This window comes from Marmota monax, unplaced genomic scaffold (assembly GCF_021218885.2).
Source record: "Marmota monax isolate L192 unplaced genomic scaffold, Marmota_monax_Labrador192_F-V1.1 WCK01_AAM20220418_F8-fsc00531, whole genome shotgun sequence".
Lineage (NCBI taxonomy): Eukaryota > Metazoa > Chordata > Mammalia > Rodentia > Sciuridae > Marmota > Marmota monax.
Window position 1 is genome coordinate 39148 of NW_026693530.1, and position 17562 is coordinate 56709.

Below are 17562 nucleotides of genomic sequence, written 5' to 3' on the forward strand. Positions count from 1 at the left end.
ACATTCCCAGCTGTTTTTATTTGAAACTGACTTTCTAAGTTGCTCAGGCTAGCCTTGTACTTGCAAACCAGAATTATCTCAACGTTATCCATGGTGTGGTTGACTCTGAGGACCTGCCTCTGAACATCTCCCAAGAAAATGCTCCAGCAGAGCAAAATCTTGAAAGTCATTCACAAAGACATTGTTAAAATTTGCCTTGAGCTTTTTTCTGAGCTGGCACAAAATAAAGAAAACTACAGGGAAAAAAATGTCAGAGGCATTCTCTTAAACTCTCTAAAACCTGGAAGCTCTGAGGACGCCCAATAACTACTGATGCCTTTCTGAGCTGCTTGACTATCATACCTCCCAGTCTGGAGGTGAGATCACTTTTCTGTCAAAAATGTCTGTTGCCTGAAGGAGACTCAGGTCTCATCATATGAGAGCAAAGATCAGATAGCAACTCTGCTTTTGTGGAGTGGAGAAACAGGGCTTTCAGATTGTGTATTGATGAGTATTGCATGCTGTAGCTTGGGGAATTTGGTGGGAAGGCCTGCAACTAACTATAAGATGAGGATGAGAAGAGTGAAATGGAGAGTGAGGTGAAGTTTGAGAACTCTTCTGCAAACTTATGAAAGAAATCTTAGATAAGAAGTTGAATATATTAGTTATGAAGGTTGTGACAATCCTCCAGTAGGCTGTCTTCAACCTGCTGCATTGTGACTAGCACTCAGGGCTGAACAGCGAACTCAGCAGATCATAACAGTCCAGGCCCTTCAAGACAACTCTACAATGGGCAACATGATGGCCAGAAAGTACTTGGAGATAGATCCTAACCAACTCATTGTGGGGCATTATAAATATGTTTAAACTGAATTAAAGGAGAACTAACTGAATATCTGCTATAGAGGTATTAGATATAACTATTATACTGGATAAATAATTTATGTAATACCGATAACATGATATTTGACATGATCTTTGATGATATTTACAAATATTCATTTTATTACACTGTTACTTCAAAATAGAAATTTTAGTGTGTACTAAAATCAGAATGTGTCATTTCTGAGTCATGAAAAACTAATTGAAATTTAGAAGTATTATAATTTGAAAATTATCACAAGTGACTTTATATCTAGAATTAGTATTCCTACATTCTTGTGGTTTTTCACCAATTACAATAATGTGTTAACAAAAGTTGTTTTTTTGCCTTCCCTTTAGCTTTATTTCTCAGAGATTATTCTTAGAATAAAAGTAGAGCAATCAAACTGATTTTTAAAAAGTCTCTTAGTTAGGACCCTCTCCCCCTTTTATTTGGCAGTTGTGGGTATTGGGCCTTGCACATGCTAGGCAGATGCTCTACAACTGGGCTACATCTTCAGTCCTAGGATTTTTACTTTTTAATGTGTCATGGCACATACAGACTTAATCCTAACTCTAGACATTCTGACTAGTCTGTCCTACATATTTCAATGTTAACAGAAGCCCGCAGAAGCCACGGAGGACGAAGAAAGAAGGAGAAAGATCGAAATCGGCCGAGCGCTGGTAGGAGAGCCGGGGACCGCCGGGCCAGAGGTGGGAGGCGGTGGCCGGAAAGGGTGGGAGGAGGCCTGGGGAACGAGTTTTTAAGAATGATCTGCTATGCTCCAAGTAGTTCAAGTACATTCCAGCAGCTTAATAATGTGCAAATAGAGGCAACTGGTCTTGCACCTGTTCCTCAACACACTGTGTAGTTACTAAATAACTGGGGAAAATGTTAAATGTGATATATTTTTATACTCTGTAAGTATAATCATGAGCTATTCTGACTTATGAATTAAATATCTTTATTAAGGGAATAGGACATGTTTATATGATTTTCTTCATCTATAGCAGATAATTTAAGTCTAAAATGTTATTTATAAATAATGTATTTGCCGCATATTTTGATAGTAACATTAGCAAGATTGCTTTAATACTTTAGATAATAAGAAACTTATTTGCTGTCTTTGTAATTGGTCTGGTTAATAGTTACAGTTATTCTAGGCAGATATTTCCTCTTTTTAAGGCAGAAAGGAACTTACATGTGGTCTTCTTTTTTCTCCTCTTAAGAGTGATTCAGGAGCTCAAATTAAATTAAAGTCTTTGTCAGTAGTTGCTTTATATAAAAATCAGAAAACTTACTGTATTTTAAAAAATACAGTAATAGCTCAGCAATAGATCCTTTGCCTAGCACGTACAAGGCTGTGGGTTTGATCCTCAGTACTACATAAAAATAAATAAAATAAAGGTATTGTGTCCATCAAAAAAAAAAAAAAATTCTTAAGAATAAATAAATAAAATGTAAGTGAGCAATAGGAAAAATACCTGAAATCTGAACTCCAAATGTCAACAAAAGTTGTTAAGGTTGTAGTTTTCCAGAATTTACCTATGCCTATGAATATAATGATGTTTAAATTCATACTGGATATAATCATTGAAAGCTATGAGCCTGAGACTTGCCTTATCTTTTTAAAAATGAAGTGTAATTTTCCTTTCATGAAAAGAAATAGATATGCTACAATACTAGTTTATACCTGCTATTATATCACAAAGTCTTTAATAGCAATTGCTTGCCCCTTGGTATTTTTAATATAAGTTCACCATAATTAGTCTAGTGTTACCTGGTATATAATGTGTACTTCTGATTTTAGGTGGTAAGAAAATATTTTAGGTCTTAAAAAACTTTGGATAGTATAGTAAGAAAGTTTTTACCTTTTTCAGTTTTCTTTCTGCTTATGATAACGAAAATCTGTTTGATGCTTGTCTGCCTTTAACAGTCTTTTATTTTGTCCATTTTTTTTTCATAGCCTTCAGCAACCTCTAACTAAAATTTCAATAATAGATTTATCATTTCTTTTATTTTCAACTTATCTCTTAAAAGAAATAACAAGTGATATTAACTTTCAATTTATGCCAGAGATTCCATCTCCTTTTAAAATAAACTTAAAGAAAATACACTGTTTAAAATATATTAAGTAAATGATAATGTATCAATGACTAGGGTTTGGTACAAATTCTGATGATGACAGACAAATGATAAAGGGTAGAAAACACTGCTGTTTAAAATTTTAAGTTACTTGTAAGTTTTTCCAACTATAAATATGGCTGCGGTGAGCATTTGTATAGCTAATAGGCTAATTATCTTTTTTGTATAAAAGATAATTATAGACGATATCTTTTGTATAAAGTAGTAGAACAGAACAAGTGTGTTCGGAGCTCCTTGTTTTTGTGTATATTTTCATATAATCTTAAATCCAGAGATTATACTGTGAATGAGAGTCCCTCTATTCCCCGATTCTAGTTATAGAATAGTTATTCCCCTAACTCAGCTAATTTCCTCTTCTTTAGACTTGACATGTTCATTTCTTACCCCTCAATATTTAATAAGTTCATTCACAAGTACCTAGTTTTACAACCTTTGCAACCCGAATATTCAATCCAATAGTTATTCTGAAACTGTGAAGTCGTCTATATTATTATCATCATTTTAACTTGGTGATAGTTTGATCTTTTAAAGAAAGTGATCCCAAAGAAAAATTATCATTGATGTTAATGATACTTTTTTCCTGTAGCTTGCCGAGTTTCGACAAAGAAGAGCTCGATTGGATGGACAAAACCCTCATAAGAAGCCAAAAAAGAAGAAAACCTCAAGCAGTAAAAATGATGTTCATGGCTTGAATATTGATCAACCAAAGAGTGAGGAGATGTTGATAAATAGTTCTCAGGGTGTTGGATCAGCCGTGATGCCTGAATCCACAATAATGAGAACTCTAAACAATGAAGAAATGCTTAAGCATGAGCAGGTCTTTTCTTTTGATGTAAGTATTCATCCAGATTTTAAAACATTCTACCTCTAACTAGAAAGTAGTGGCAGTGAAAAGTCATTAGCATCCACCTGAGGGAAGCTTGACAAAGTCATTGACTTTTTAGCATCAAGAACTGATGATTCTTTTAAAGAACTTGAACTTTTCTGATGGCATGTTAAGGATTTAGTTTTTTATTTAAAAGAGTTACATGAATTAAAGGAATGGTGTCTTTGATGCTTTTGGCTTACAGATGACATCTACTATATATGTAAAAGTTCTTGGTACTTTTGTATTTATAACAATGCCTTGTGATAAATTTTATATGCATTATTATAAGTCATTATAATTCATAATGAAATGAAATTTTTAAAGATTTGGATAATTTTTACTAGTTTTTTAATAGTATTTTTGTGAATTTTCTATCATTGTTACTAACAGCAACGTCTTAGTAAAGCAGGATTTTTTTTTTTTTTTTTTTTTTTTTGTAAAGTATGATATTTAGCAGGGGAAAAATGTCATAATTGTAATCATGTTTTACTTTTGTTTTAGCCGGAAAGTGAGATTTCAACCACAGCAGATGATTACACTTCGGAGGTAAGACTAACATATCCCAATTAAAAATGTCATAGATAAAATTGATATTTTTTTGAAATTATTGATTGTTGGTACTTTATTTCTTATAAATTTATATGCTTCTATATATATTTAATATAAGTTAACATAATGTAATATAAATGGATTGAAAAAATTAAAATTATATTTTACTGCTGTATCTTTTTCCAGTGGTTAGCTAAAGTCTTAACTGTTTGAATTCCTTAATCCTTAATTACATAGCAGCCCTACTTTGGTTTTTAGGAAAGTTGAGCCTGCATTTCTAGGATCCATGACCATTTTAAGATAGCCATTTAGCACAGTAAAAATTTTATAATTAGTATGATTTTTATAGTAATGCTTTTTACAAATCTTTGAATACTTGTGTGTGTGTGTGTGTGTGTATAAATGTTTATTGGAATTAATGTTGCTGTAGTGTTGTGCATGCGTGTGCATGCGTGTGTGTACGTGTGTGTTAGTGGGCATTGAACTCAGGGCCTTGTACATGCTAGGAAAGCACTTTGTCACCAAGCTACATTCCCAGCCCTTTTTCAGTTTTATTTTAAGATAGATTCTCACTAAGTTGTCCAGGCTATCTTTGAACTTGTGATCCTCCTGTCTCAGCTTCCTGAGAAGGGATTAACGGTGTGCATCACCGTGCCTGACAATGATGATTTTTATTTTAGGTGATAAACTATAAAATAGGCATTGGTCTCTTAAGAAATACCTGCCTTCTTTATATGTTTGCAATAAGTATCACTTTGTTATCTTATTCTTTTTAGATATGATTGTCATTTCTTTGCTCCTAAATTTAGAGTACATGGAAAATTATTCTTTACTCTGAATGTTTAAGCAACTTAGTATATTTCATAAGTCTGAATTTATTGTAGGCTTCTAATAGAAAAACTATGTCCTTTTTTTTAAGAGAGAGAGAGAGAGAGAGAGAGAGAGAGAGAGAGAGAGAGAGAATGAATATGAATCTTTTTTGTAGATGGACACAACATGATGCCTTTATTTTATTTTATTTTTTTAATGTGGTGCTGAGAATCGAACCCAGGTCCTGCCCATGCTAGGCGAGCACTCTACTGCTGAGCCACAATCCCAGCTCGAAAAACTATGTTCTTAAATTAACATATTACAGTTTTTATTTTTGTTGTTTGGGTGTGGGTGTGTGTATGTTACTGGGGATTAAACCCAGGGGCGCTCTACCACTGAGCTACATTCCCAGCTGTTTTTATTTGAAACTGACTTTCTAAGTTGCTCAGGCTAGCCTTGTACTTGCAAACCAGAATTATCTCAACGTTATCCATGGTGTGGTTGACTCTGAGGACCTGCCTCTGAACATCTCCCAAGAAAATGCTCCAGCAGAGCAAAATCTTGAAAGTCATTCACAAAGACATTGTTAAAATTTGCCTTGAGCTTTTTTCTGAGCTGGCACAAAATAAAGAAAACTACAGGGAAAAAAATGTCAGAGGCATTCTCTTAAACTCTCTAAAACCTGGAAGCTCTGAGGACGCCCAATAACTACTGATGCCTTTCTGAGCTGCTTGACTATCATACCTCCCAGTCTGGAGGTGAGATCACTTTTCTGTCAAAAATGTCTGTTGCCTGAAGGAGACTCAGGTCTCATCATATGAGAGCAAAGATCAGATAGCAACTCTGCTTTTGTGGAGTGGAGAAACAGGGCTTTCAGATTGTGTATTGATGAGTATTGCATGCTGTAGCTTGGGGAATTTGGTGGGAAGGCCTGCAACTAACTATAAGATGAGGATGAGAAGAGTGAAATGGAGAGTGAGGTGAAGTTTGAGAACTCTTCTGCAAACTTATGAAAGAAATCTTAGATAAGAAGTTGAATATATTAGTTATGAAGGTTGTGACAATCCTCCAGTAGGCTGTCTTCAACCTGCTGCATTGTGACTAGCACTCAGGGCTGAACAGCGAACTCAGCAGATCATAACAGTCCAGGCCCTTCAAGACAACTCTACAATGGGCAACATGATGGCCAGAAAGTACTTGGAGATAGATCCTAACCAACTCATTGTGGGGCATTATAAATATGTTTAAACTGAATTAAAGGAGAACTAACTGAATATCTGCTATAGAGGTATTAGATATAACTATTATACTGGATAAATAATTTATGTAATACCGATAACATGATATTTGACATGATCTTTGATGATATTTACAAATATTCATTTTATTACACTGTTACTTCAAAATAGAAATTTTAGTGTGTACTAAAATCAGAATGTGTCATTTCTGAGTCATGAAAAACTAATTGAAATTTAGAAGTATTATAATTTGAAAATTATCACAAGTGACTTTATATCTAGAATTAGTATTCCTACATTCTTGTGGTTTTTCACCAATTACAATAATGTGTTAACAAAAGTTGTTTTTTTGCCTTCCCTTTAGCTTTATTTCTCAGAGATTATTCTTAGAATAAAAGTAGAGCAATCAAACTGATTTTTAAAAAGTCTCTTAGTTAGGACCCTCTCCCCCTTTTATTTGGCAGTTGTGGGTATTGGGCCTTGCACATGCTAGGCAGATGCTCTACAACTGGGCTACATCTTCAGTCCTAGGATTTTTACTTTTTAATGTGTCATGGCACATACAGACTTAATCCTAACTCTAGACATTCTGACTAGTCTGTCCTACATATTTCAATGTTAACAGAAGCCCGCAGAAGCCACGGAGGACGAAGAAAGAAGGAGAAAGATCGAAATCGGCCGAGCGCTGGTAGGAGAGCCGGGGACCGCCGGGCCAGAGGTGGGAGGCGGTGGCCGGAAAGGGTGGGAGGAGGCCTGGGGAACGAGTTTTTAAGAATGATCTGCTATGCTCCAAGTAGTTCAAGTACATTCCAGCAGCTTAATAATGTGCAAATAGAGGCAACTGGTCTTGCACCTGTTCCTCAACACACTGTGTAGTTACTAAATAACTGGGGAAAATGTTAAATGTGATATATTTTTATACTCTGTAAGTATAATCATGAGCTATTCTGACTTATGAATTAAATATCTTTATTAAGGGAATAGGACATGTTTATATGATTTTCTTCATCTATAGCAGATAATTTAAGTCTAAAATGTTATTTATAAATAATGTATTTGCCGCATATTTTGATAGTAACATTAGCAAGATTGCTTTAATACTTTAGATAATAAGAAACTTATTTGCTGTCTTTGTAATTGGTCTGGTTAATAGTTACAGTTATTCTAGGCAGATATTTCCTCTTTTTAAGGCAGAAAGGAACTTACATGTGGTCTTCTTTTTTCTCCTCTTAAGAGTGATTCAGGAGCTCAAATTAAATTAAAGTCTTTGTCAGTAGTTGCTTTATATAAAAATCAGAAAACTTACTGTATTTTAAAAAATACAGTAATAGCTCAGCAATAGATCCTTTGCCTAGCACGTACAAGGCTGTGGGTTTGATCCTCAGTACTACATAAAAATAAATAAAATAAAGGTATTGTGTCCATCAAAAAAAAAAAAAAATTCTTAAGAATAAATAAATAAAATGTAAGTGAGCAATAGGAAAAATACCTGAAATCTGAACTCCAAATGTCAACAAAAGTTGTTAAGGTTGTAGTTTTCCAGAATTTACCTATGCCTATGAATATAATGATGTTTAAATTCATACTGGATATAATCATTGAAAGCTATGAGCCTGAGACTTGCCTTATCTTTTTAAAAATGAAGTGTAATTTTCCTTTCATGAAAAGAAATAGATATGCTACAATACTAGTTTATACCTGCTATTATATCACAAAGTCTTTAATAGCAATTGCTTGCCCCTTGGTATTTTTAATATAAGTTCACCATAATTAGTCTAGTGTTACCTGGTATATAATGTGTACTTCTGATTTTAGGTGGTAAGAAAATATTTTAGGTCTTAAAAAACTTTGGATAGTATAGTAAGAAAGTTTTTACCTTTTTCAGTTTTCTTTCTGCTTATGATAACGAAAATCTGTTTGATGCTTGTCTGCCTTTAACAGTCTTTTATTTTGTCCATTTTTTTTTCATAGCCTTCAGCAACCTCTAACTAAAATTTCAATAATAGATTTATCATTTCTTTTATTTTCAACTTATCTCTTAAAAGAAATAACAAGTGATATTAACTTTCAATTTATGCCAGAGATTCCATCTCCTTTTAAAATAAACTTAAAGAAAATACACTGTTTAAAATATATTAAGTAAATGATAATGTATCAATGACTAGGGTTTGGTACAAATTCTGATGATGACAGACAAATGATAAAGGGTAGAAAACACTGCTGTTTAAAATTTTAAGTTACTTGTAAGTTTTTCCAACTATAAATATGGCTGCGGTGAGCATTTGTATAGCTAATAGGCTAATTATCTTTTTTGTATAAAAGATAATTATAGACGATATCTTTTGTATAAAGTAGTAGAACAGAACAAGTGTGTTCGGAGCTCCTTGTTTTTGTGTATATTTTCATATAATCTTAAATCCAGAGATTATACTGTGAATGAGAGTCCCTCTATTCCCCGATTCTAGTTATAGAATAGTTATTCCCCTAACTCAGCTAATTTCCTCTTCTTTAGACTTGACATGTTCATTTCTTACCCCTCAATATTTAATAAGTTCATTCACAAGTACCTAGTTTTACAACCTTTGCAACCCGAATATTCAATCCAATAGTTATTCTGAAACTGTGAAGTCGTCTATATTATTATCATCATTTTAACTTGGTGATAGTTTGATCTTTTAAAGAAAGTGATCCCAAAGAAAAATTATCATTGATGTTAATGATACTTTTTTCCTGTAGCTTGCCGAGTTTCGACAAAGAAGAGCTCGATTGGATGGACAAAACCCTCATAAGAAGCCAAAAAAGAAGAAAACCTCAAGCAGTAAAAATGATGTTCATGGCTTGAATATTGATCAACCAAAGAGTGAGGAGATGTTGATAAATAGTTCTCAGGGTGTTGGATCAGCCGTGATGCCTGAATCCACAATAATGAGAACTCTAAACAATGAAGAAATGCTTAAGCATGAGCAGGTCTTTTCTTTTGATGTAAGTATTCATCCAGATTTTAAAACATTCTACCTCTAACTAGAAAGTAGTGGCAGTGAAAAGTCATTAGCATCCACCTGAGGGAAGCTTGACAAAGTCATTGACTTTTTAGCATCAAGAACTGATGATTCTTTTAAAGAACTTGAACTTTTCTGATGGCATGTTAAGGATTTAGTTTTTTATTTAAAAGAGTTACATGAATTAAAGGAATGGTGTCTTTGATGCTTTTGGCTTACAGATGACATCTACTATATATGTAAAAGTTCTTGGTACTTTTGTATTTATAACAATGCCTTGTGATAAATTTTATATGCATTATTATAAGTCATTATAATTCATAATGAAATGAAATTTTTAAAGATTTGGATAATTTTTACTAGTTTTTTAATAGTATTTTTGTGAATTTTCTATCATTGTTACTAACAGCAACGTCTTAGTAAAGCAGGATTTTTTTTTTTTTTTTTTTTTTTTTGTAAAGTATGATATTTAGCAGGGGAAAAATGTCATAATTGTAATCATGTTTTACTTTTGTTTTAGCCGGAAAGTGAGATTTCAACCACAGCAGATGATTACACTTCGGAGGTAAGACTAACATATCCCAATTAAAAATGTCATAGATAAAATTGATATTTTTTTGAAATTATTGATTGTTGGTACTTTATTTCTTATAAATTTATATGCTTCTATATATATTTAATATAAGTTAACATAATGTAATATAAATGGATTGAAAAAATTAAAATTATATTTTACTGCTGTATCTTTTTCCAGTGGTTAGCTAAAGTCTTAACTGTTTGAATTCCTTAATCCTTAATTACATAGCAGCCCTACTTTGGTTTTTAGGAAAGTTGAGCCTGCATTTCTAGGATCCATGACCATTTTAAGATAGCCATTTAGCACAGTAAAAATTTTATAATTAGTATGATTTTTATAGTAATGCTTTTTACAAATCTTTGAATACTTGTGTGTGTGTGTGTGTGTGTATAAATGTTTATTGGAATTAATGTTGCTGTAGTGTTGTGCATGCGTGTGCATGCGTGTGTGTACGTGTGTGTTAGTGGGCATTGAACTCAGGGCCTTGTACATGCTAGGAAAGCACTTTGTCACCAAGCTACATTCCCAGCCCTTTTTCAGTTTTATTTTAAGATAGATTCTCACTAAGTTGTCCAGGCTATCTTTGAACTTGTGATCCTCCTGTCTCAGCTTCCTGAGAAGGGATTAACGGTGTGCATCACCGTGCCTGACAATGATGATTTTTATTTTAGGTGATAAACTATAAAATAGGCATTGGTCTCTTAAGAAATACCTGCCTTCTTTATATGTTTGCAATAAGTATCACTTTGTTATCTTATTCTTTTTAGATATGATTGTCATTTCTTTGCTCCTAAATTTAGAGTACATGGAAAATTATTCTTTACTCTGAATGTTTAAGCAACTTAGTATATTTCATAAGTCTGAATTTATTGTAGGCTTCTAATAGAAAAACTATGTCCTTTTTTTTAAGAGAGAGAGAGAGAGAGAGAGAGAGAGAGAGAGAGAGAGAGAGAATGAATATGAATCTTTTTTGTAGATGGACACAACATGATGCCTTTATTTTATTTTATTTTTTTAATGTGGTGCTGAGAATCGAACCCAGGTCCTGCCCATGCTAGGCGAGCACTCTACTGCTGAGCCACAATCCCAGCTCGAAAAACTATGTTCTTAAATTAACATATTACAGTTTTTATTTTTGTTGTTTGGGTGTGGGTGTGTGTATGTTACTGGGGATTAAACCCAGGGGCGCTCTACCACTGAGCTACATTCCCAGCTGTTTTTATTTGAAACTGACTTTCTAAGTTGCTCAGGCTAGCCTTGTACTTGCAAACCAGAATTATCTCAACGTTATCCATGGTGTGGTTGACTCTGAGGACCTGCCTCTGAACATCTCCCAAGAAAATGCTCCAGCAGAGCAAAATCTTGAAAGTCATTCACAAAGACATTGTTAAAATTTGCCTTGAGCTTTTTTCTGAGCTGGCACAAAATAAAGAAAACTACAGGGAAAAAAATGTCAGAGGCATTCTCTTAAACTCTCTAAAACCTGGAAGCTCTGAGGACGCCCAATAACTACTGATGCCTTTCTGAGCTGCTTGACTATCATACCTCCCAGTCTGGAGGTGAGATCACTTTTCTGTCAAAAATGTCTGTTGCCTGAAGGAGACTCAGGTCTCATCATATGAGAGCAAAGATCAGATAGCAACTCTGCTTTTGTGGAGTGGAGAAACAGGGCTTTCAGATTGTGTATTGATGAGTATTGCATGCTGTAGCTTGGGGAATTTGGTGGGAAGGCCTGCAACTAACTATAAGATGAGGATGAGAAGAGTGAAATGGAGAGTGAGGTGAAGTTTGAGAACTCTTCTGCAAACTTATGAAAGAAATCTTAGATAAGAAGTTGAATATATTAGTTATGAAGGTTGTGACAATCCTCCAGTAGGCTGTCTTCAACCTGCTGCATTGTGACTAGCACTCAGGGCTGAACAGCGAACTCAGCAGATCATAACAGTCCAGGCCCTTCAAGACAACTCTACAATGGGCAACATGATGGCCAGAAAGTACTTGGAGATAGATCCTAACCAACTCATTGTGGGGCATTATAAATATGTTTAAACTGAATTAAAGGAGAACTAACTGAATATCTGCTATAGAGGTATTAGATATAACTATTATACTGGATAAATAATTTATGTAATACCGATAACATGATATTTGACATGATCTTTGATGATATTTACAAATATTCATTTTATTACACTGTTACTTCAAAATAGAAATTTTAGTGTGTACTAAAATCAGAATGTGTCATTTCTGAGTCATGAAAAACTAATTGAAATTTAGAAGTATTATAATTTGAAAATTATCACAAGTGACTTTATATCTAGAATTAGTATTCCTACATTCTTGTGGTTTTTCACCAATTACAATAATGTGTTAACAAAAGTTGTTTTTTTGCCTTCCCTTTAGCTTTATTTCTCAGAGATTATTCTTAGAATAAAAGTAGAGCAATCAAACTGATTTTTAAAAAGTCTCTTAGTTAGGACCCTCTCCCCCTTTTATTTGGCAGTTGTGGGTATTGGGCCTTGCACATGCTAGGCAGATGCTCTACAACTGGGCTACATCTTCAGTCCTAGGATTTTTACTTTTTAATGTGTCATGGCACATACAGACTTAATCCTAACTCTAGACATTCTGACTAGTCTGTCCTACATATTTCAATGTTAACAGAAGCCCGCAGAAGCCACGGAGGACGAAGAAAGAAGGAGAAAGATCGAAATCGGCCGAGCGCTGGTAGGAGAGCCGGGGACCGCCGGGCCAGAGGTGGGAGGCGGTGGCCGGAAAGGGTGGGAGGAGGCCTGGGGAACGAGTTTTTAAGAATGATCTGCTATGCTCCAAGTAGTTCAAGTACATTCCAGCAGCTTAATAATGTGCAAATAGAGGCAACTGGTCTTGCACCTGTTCCTCAACACACTGTGTAGTTACTAAATAACTGGGGAAAATGTTAAATGTGATATATTTTTATACTCTGTAAGTATAATCATGAGCTATTCTGACTTATGAATTAAATATCTTTATTAAGGGAATAGGACATGTTTATATGATTTTCTTCATCTATAGCAGATAATTTAAGTCTAAAATGTTATTTATAAATAATGTATTTGCCGCATATTTTGATAGTAACATTAGCAAGATTGCTTTAATACTTTAGATAATAAGAAACTTATTTGCTGTCTTTGTAATTGGTCTGGTTAATAGTTACAGTTATTCTAGGCAGATATTTCCTCTTTTTAAGGCAGAAAGGAACTTACATGTGGTCTTCTTTTTTCTCCTCTTAAGAGTGATTCAGGAGCTCAAATTAAATTAAAGTCTTTGTCAGTAGTTGCTTTATATAAAAATCAGAAAACTTACTGTATTTTAAAAAATACAGTAATAGCTCAGCAATAGATCCTTTGCCTAGCACGTACAAGGCTGTGGGTTTGATCCTCAGTACTACATAAAAATAAATAAAATAAAGGTATTGTGTCCATCAAAAAAAAAAAAAATTCTTAAGAATAAATAAATAAAATGTAAGTGAGCAATAGGAAAAATACCTGAAATCTGAACTCCAAATGTCAACAAAAGTTGTTAAGGTTGTAGTTTTCCAGAATTTACCTATGCCTATGAATATAATGATGTTTAAATTCATACTGGATATAATCATTGAAAGCTATGAGCCTGAGACTTGCCTTATCTTTTTAAAAATGAAGTGTAATTTTCCTTTCATGAAAAGAAATAGATATGCTACAATACTAGTTTATACCTGCTATTATATCACAAAGTCTTTAATAGCAATTGCTTGCCCCTTGGTATTTTTAATATAAGTTCACCATAATTAGTCTAGTGTTACCTGGTATATAATGTGTACTTCTGATTTTAGGTGGTAAGAAAATATTTTAGGTCTTAAAAAACTTTGGATAGTATAGTAAGAAAGTTTTTACCTTTTTCAGTTTTCTTTCTGCTTATGATAACGAAAATCTGTTTGATGCTTGTCTGCCTTTAACAGTCTTTTATTTTGTCCATTTTTTTTTCATAGCCTTCAGCAACCTCTAACTAAAATTTCAATAATAGATTTATCATTTCTTTTATTTTCAACTTATCTCTTAAAAGAAATAACAAGTGATATTAACTTTCAATTTATGCCAGAGATTCCATCTCCTTTTAAAATAAACTTAAAGAAAATACACTGTTTAAAATATATTAAGTAAATGATAATGTATCAATGACTAGGGTTTGGTACAAATTCTGATGATGACAGACAAATGATAAAGGGTAGAAAACACTGCTGTTTAAAATTTTAAGTTACTTGTAAGTTTTTCCAACTATAAATATGGCTGCGGTGAGCATTTGTATAGCTAATAGGCTAATTATCTTTTTTGTATAAAAGATAATTATAGACGATATCTTTTGTATAAAGTAGTAGAACAGAACAAGTGTGTTCGGAGCTCCTTGTTTTTGTGTATATTTTCATATAATCTTAAATCCAGAGATTATACTGTGAATGAGAGTCCCTCTATTCCCCGATTCTAGTTATAGAATAGTTATTCCCCTAACTCAGCTAATTTCCTCTTCTTTAGACTTGACATGTTCATTTCTTACCCCTCAATATTTAATAAGTTCATTCACAAGTACCTAGTTTTACAACCTTTGCAACCCGAATATTCAATCCAATAGTTATTCTGAAACTGTGAAGTCGTCTATATTATTATCATCATTTTAACTTGGTGATAGTTTGATCTTTTAAAGAAAGTGATCCCAAAGAAAAATTATCATTGATGTTAATGATACTTTTTTCCTGTAGCTTGCCGAGTTTCGACAAAGAAGAGCTCGATTGGATGGACAAAACCCTCATAAGAAGCCAAAAAAGAAGAAAACCTCAAGCAGTAAAAATGATGTTCATGGCTTGAATATTGATCAACCAAAGAGTGAGGAGATGTTGATAAATAGTTCTCAGGGTGTTGGATCAGCCGTGATGCCTGAATCCACAATAATGAGAACTCTAAACAATGAAGAAATGCTTAAGCATGAGCAGGTCTTTTCTTTTGATGTAAGTATTCATCCAGATTTTAAAACATTCTACCTCTAACTAGAAAGTAGTGGCAGTGAAAAGTCATTAGCATCCACCTGAGGGAAGCTTGACAAAGTCATTGACTTTTTAGCATCAAGAACTGATGATTCTTTTAAAGAACTTGAACTTTTCTGATGGCATGTTAAGGATTTAGTTTTTTATTTAAAAGAGTTACATGAATTAAAGGAATGGTGTCTTTGATGCTTTTGGCTTACAGATGACATCTACTATATATGTAAAAGTTCTTGGTACTTTTGTATTTATAACAATGCCTTGTGATAAATTTTATATGCATTATTATAAGTCATTATAATTCATAATGAAATGAAATTTTTAAAGATTTGGATAATTTTTACTAGTTTTTTAATAGTATTTTTGTGAATTTTCTATCATTGTTACTAACAGCAACGTCTTAGTAAAGCAGGATTTTTTTTTTTTTTTTTTTTTTTTGTAAAGTATGATATTTAGCAGGGGAAAAATGTCATAATTGTAATCATGTTTTACTTTTGTTTTAGCCGGAAAGTGAGATTTCAACCACAGCAGATGATTACACTTCGGAGGTAAGACTAACATATCCCAATTAAAAATGTCATAGATAAAATTGATATTTTTTTGAAATTATTGATTGTTGGTACTTTATTTCTTATAAATTTATATGCTTCTATATATATTTAATATAAGTTAACATAATGTAATATAAATGGATTGAAAAAATTAAAATTATATTTTACTGCTGTATCTTTTTCCAGTGGTTAGCTAAAGTCTTAACTGTTTGAATTCCTTAATCCTTAATTACATAGCAGCCCTACTTTGGTTTTTAGGAAAGTTGAGCCTGCATTTCTAGGATCCATGACCATTTTAAGATAGCCATTTAGCACAGTAAAAATTTTATAATTAGTATGATTTTTATAGTAATGCTTTTTACAAATCTTTGAATACTTGTGTGTGTGTGTGTGTGTGTATAAATGTTTATTGGAATTAATGTTGCTGTAGTGTTGTGCATGCGTGTGCATGCGTGTGTGTACGTGTGTGTTAGTGGGCATTGAACTCAGGGCCTTGTACATGCTAGGAAAGCACTTTGTCACCAAGCTACATTCCCAGCCCTTTTTCAGTTTTATTTTAAGATAGATTCTCACTAAGTTGTCCAGGCTATCTTTGAACTTGTGATCCTCCTGTCTCAGCTTCCTGAGAAGGGATTAACGGTGTGCATCACCGTGCCTGACAATGATGATTTTTATTTTAGGTGATAAACTATAAAATAGGCATTGGTCTCTTAAGAAATACCTGCCTTCTTTATATGTTTGCAATAAGTATCACTTTGTTATCTTATTCTTTTTAGATATGATTGTCATTTCTTTGCTCCTAAATTTAGAGTACATGGAAAATTATTCTTTACTCTGAATGTTTAAGCAACTTAGTATATTTCATAAGTCTGAATTTATTGTAGGCTTCTAATAGAAAAACTATGTCCTTTTTTTTAAGAGAGAGAGAGAGAGAGAGAGAGAGAGAGAGAGAGAGAGAGAATGAATATGAATCTTTTTTGTAGATGGACACAACATGATGCCTTTATTTTATTTTATTTTTTTAATGTGGTGCTGAGAATCGAACCCAGGTCCTGCCCATGCTAGGCGAGCACTCTACTGCTGAGCCACAATCCCAGCTCGAAAAACTATGTTCTTAAATTAACATATTACAGTTTTTATTTTTGTTGTTTGGGTGTGGGTGTGTGTATGTTACTGGGGATTAAACCCAGGGGCGCTCTACCACTGAGCTACATTCCCAGCTGTTTTTATTTGAAACTGACTTTCTAAGTTGCTCAGGCTAGCCTTGTACTTGCAAACCAGAATTATCTCAACGTTATCCATGGTGTGGTTGACTCTGAGGACCTGCCTCTGAACATCTCCCAAGAAAATGCTCCAGCAGAGCAAAATCTTGAAAGTCATTCACAAAGACATTGTTAAAATTTGCCTTGAGCTTTTTTCTGAGCTGGCACAAAATAAAGAAAACTACAGGGAAAAAAATGTCAGAGGCATTCTCTTAAACTCTCTAAAACCTGGAAGCTCTGAGGACGCCCAATAACTACTGATGCCTTTCTGAGCTGCTTGACTATCATACCTCCCAGTCTGGAGGTGAGATCACTTTTCTGTCAAAAATGTCTGTTGCCTGAAGGAGACTCAGGTCTCATCATATGAGAGCAAAGATCAGATAGCAACTCTGCTTTTGTGGAGTGGAGAAACAGGGCTTTCAGATTGTGTATTGATGAGTATTGCATGCTGTAGCTTGGGGAATTTGGTGGGAAGGCCTGCAACTAACTATAAGATGAGGATGAGAAGAGTGAAATGGAGAGTGAGGTGAAGTTTGAGAACTCTTCTGCAAACTTATGAAAGAAATCTTAGATAAGAAGTTGAATATATTAGTTATGAAGGTTGTGACAATCCTCCAGTAGGCTGTCTTCAACCTGCTGCATTGTGACTAGCACTCAGGGCTGAACAGC

The 17562-nt window shown here is 33.7% G+C and overlaps 1 protein-coding gene across 4 annotated transcripts in view; it reads left to right on the top strand.

Moving 5' to 3' along the window:
- LOC124102283 (A-kinase anchor protein 9) overlaps positions 1 to 17562 on the top strand; it is a 91941-nt gene that overhangs the window by 18105 nt on the left and 56274 nt on the right. For 3 of the 4 annotated variants that reach the window (XM_058583679.1, XM_046458526.2, XM_046458519.2), the window contains 9 exons: positions 1462 to 1554; positions 3573 to 3818; positions 4356 to 4400; positions 7077 to 7169; positions 9188 to 9433; positions 9971 to 10015; positions 12692 to 12784; positions 14802 to 15047; positions 15584 to 15628. In XM_058583679.1, the coding sequence (XP_058439662.1) occupies positions 1462 to 1554; positions 3573 to 3818; positions 4356 to 4400; positions 7077 to 7169; positions 9188 to 9433; positions 9971 to 10015; positions 12692 to 12784; positions 14802 to 15047; positions 15584 to 15628 (1152 nt within the window). The remainder of the gene's footprint in view (positions 1 to 1461; positions 1555 to 3572; positions 3819 to 4355; positions 4401 to 7076; positions 7170 to 9187; positions 9434 to 9970; positions 10016 to 12691; positions 12785 to 14801; positions 15048 to 15583; positions 15629 to 17562) is intronic. The other variant, XM_058583680.1, reaches the window with a different exon arrangement.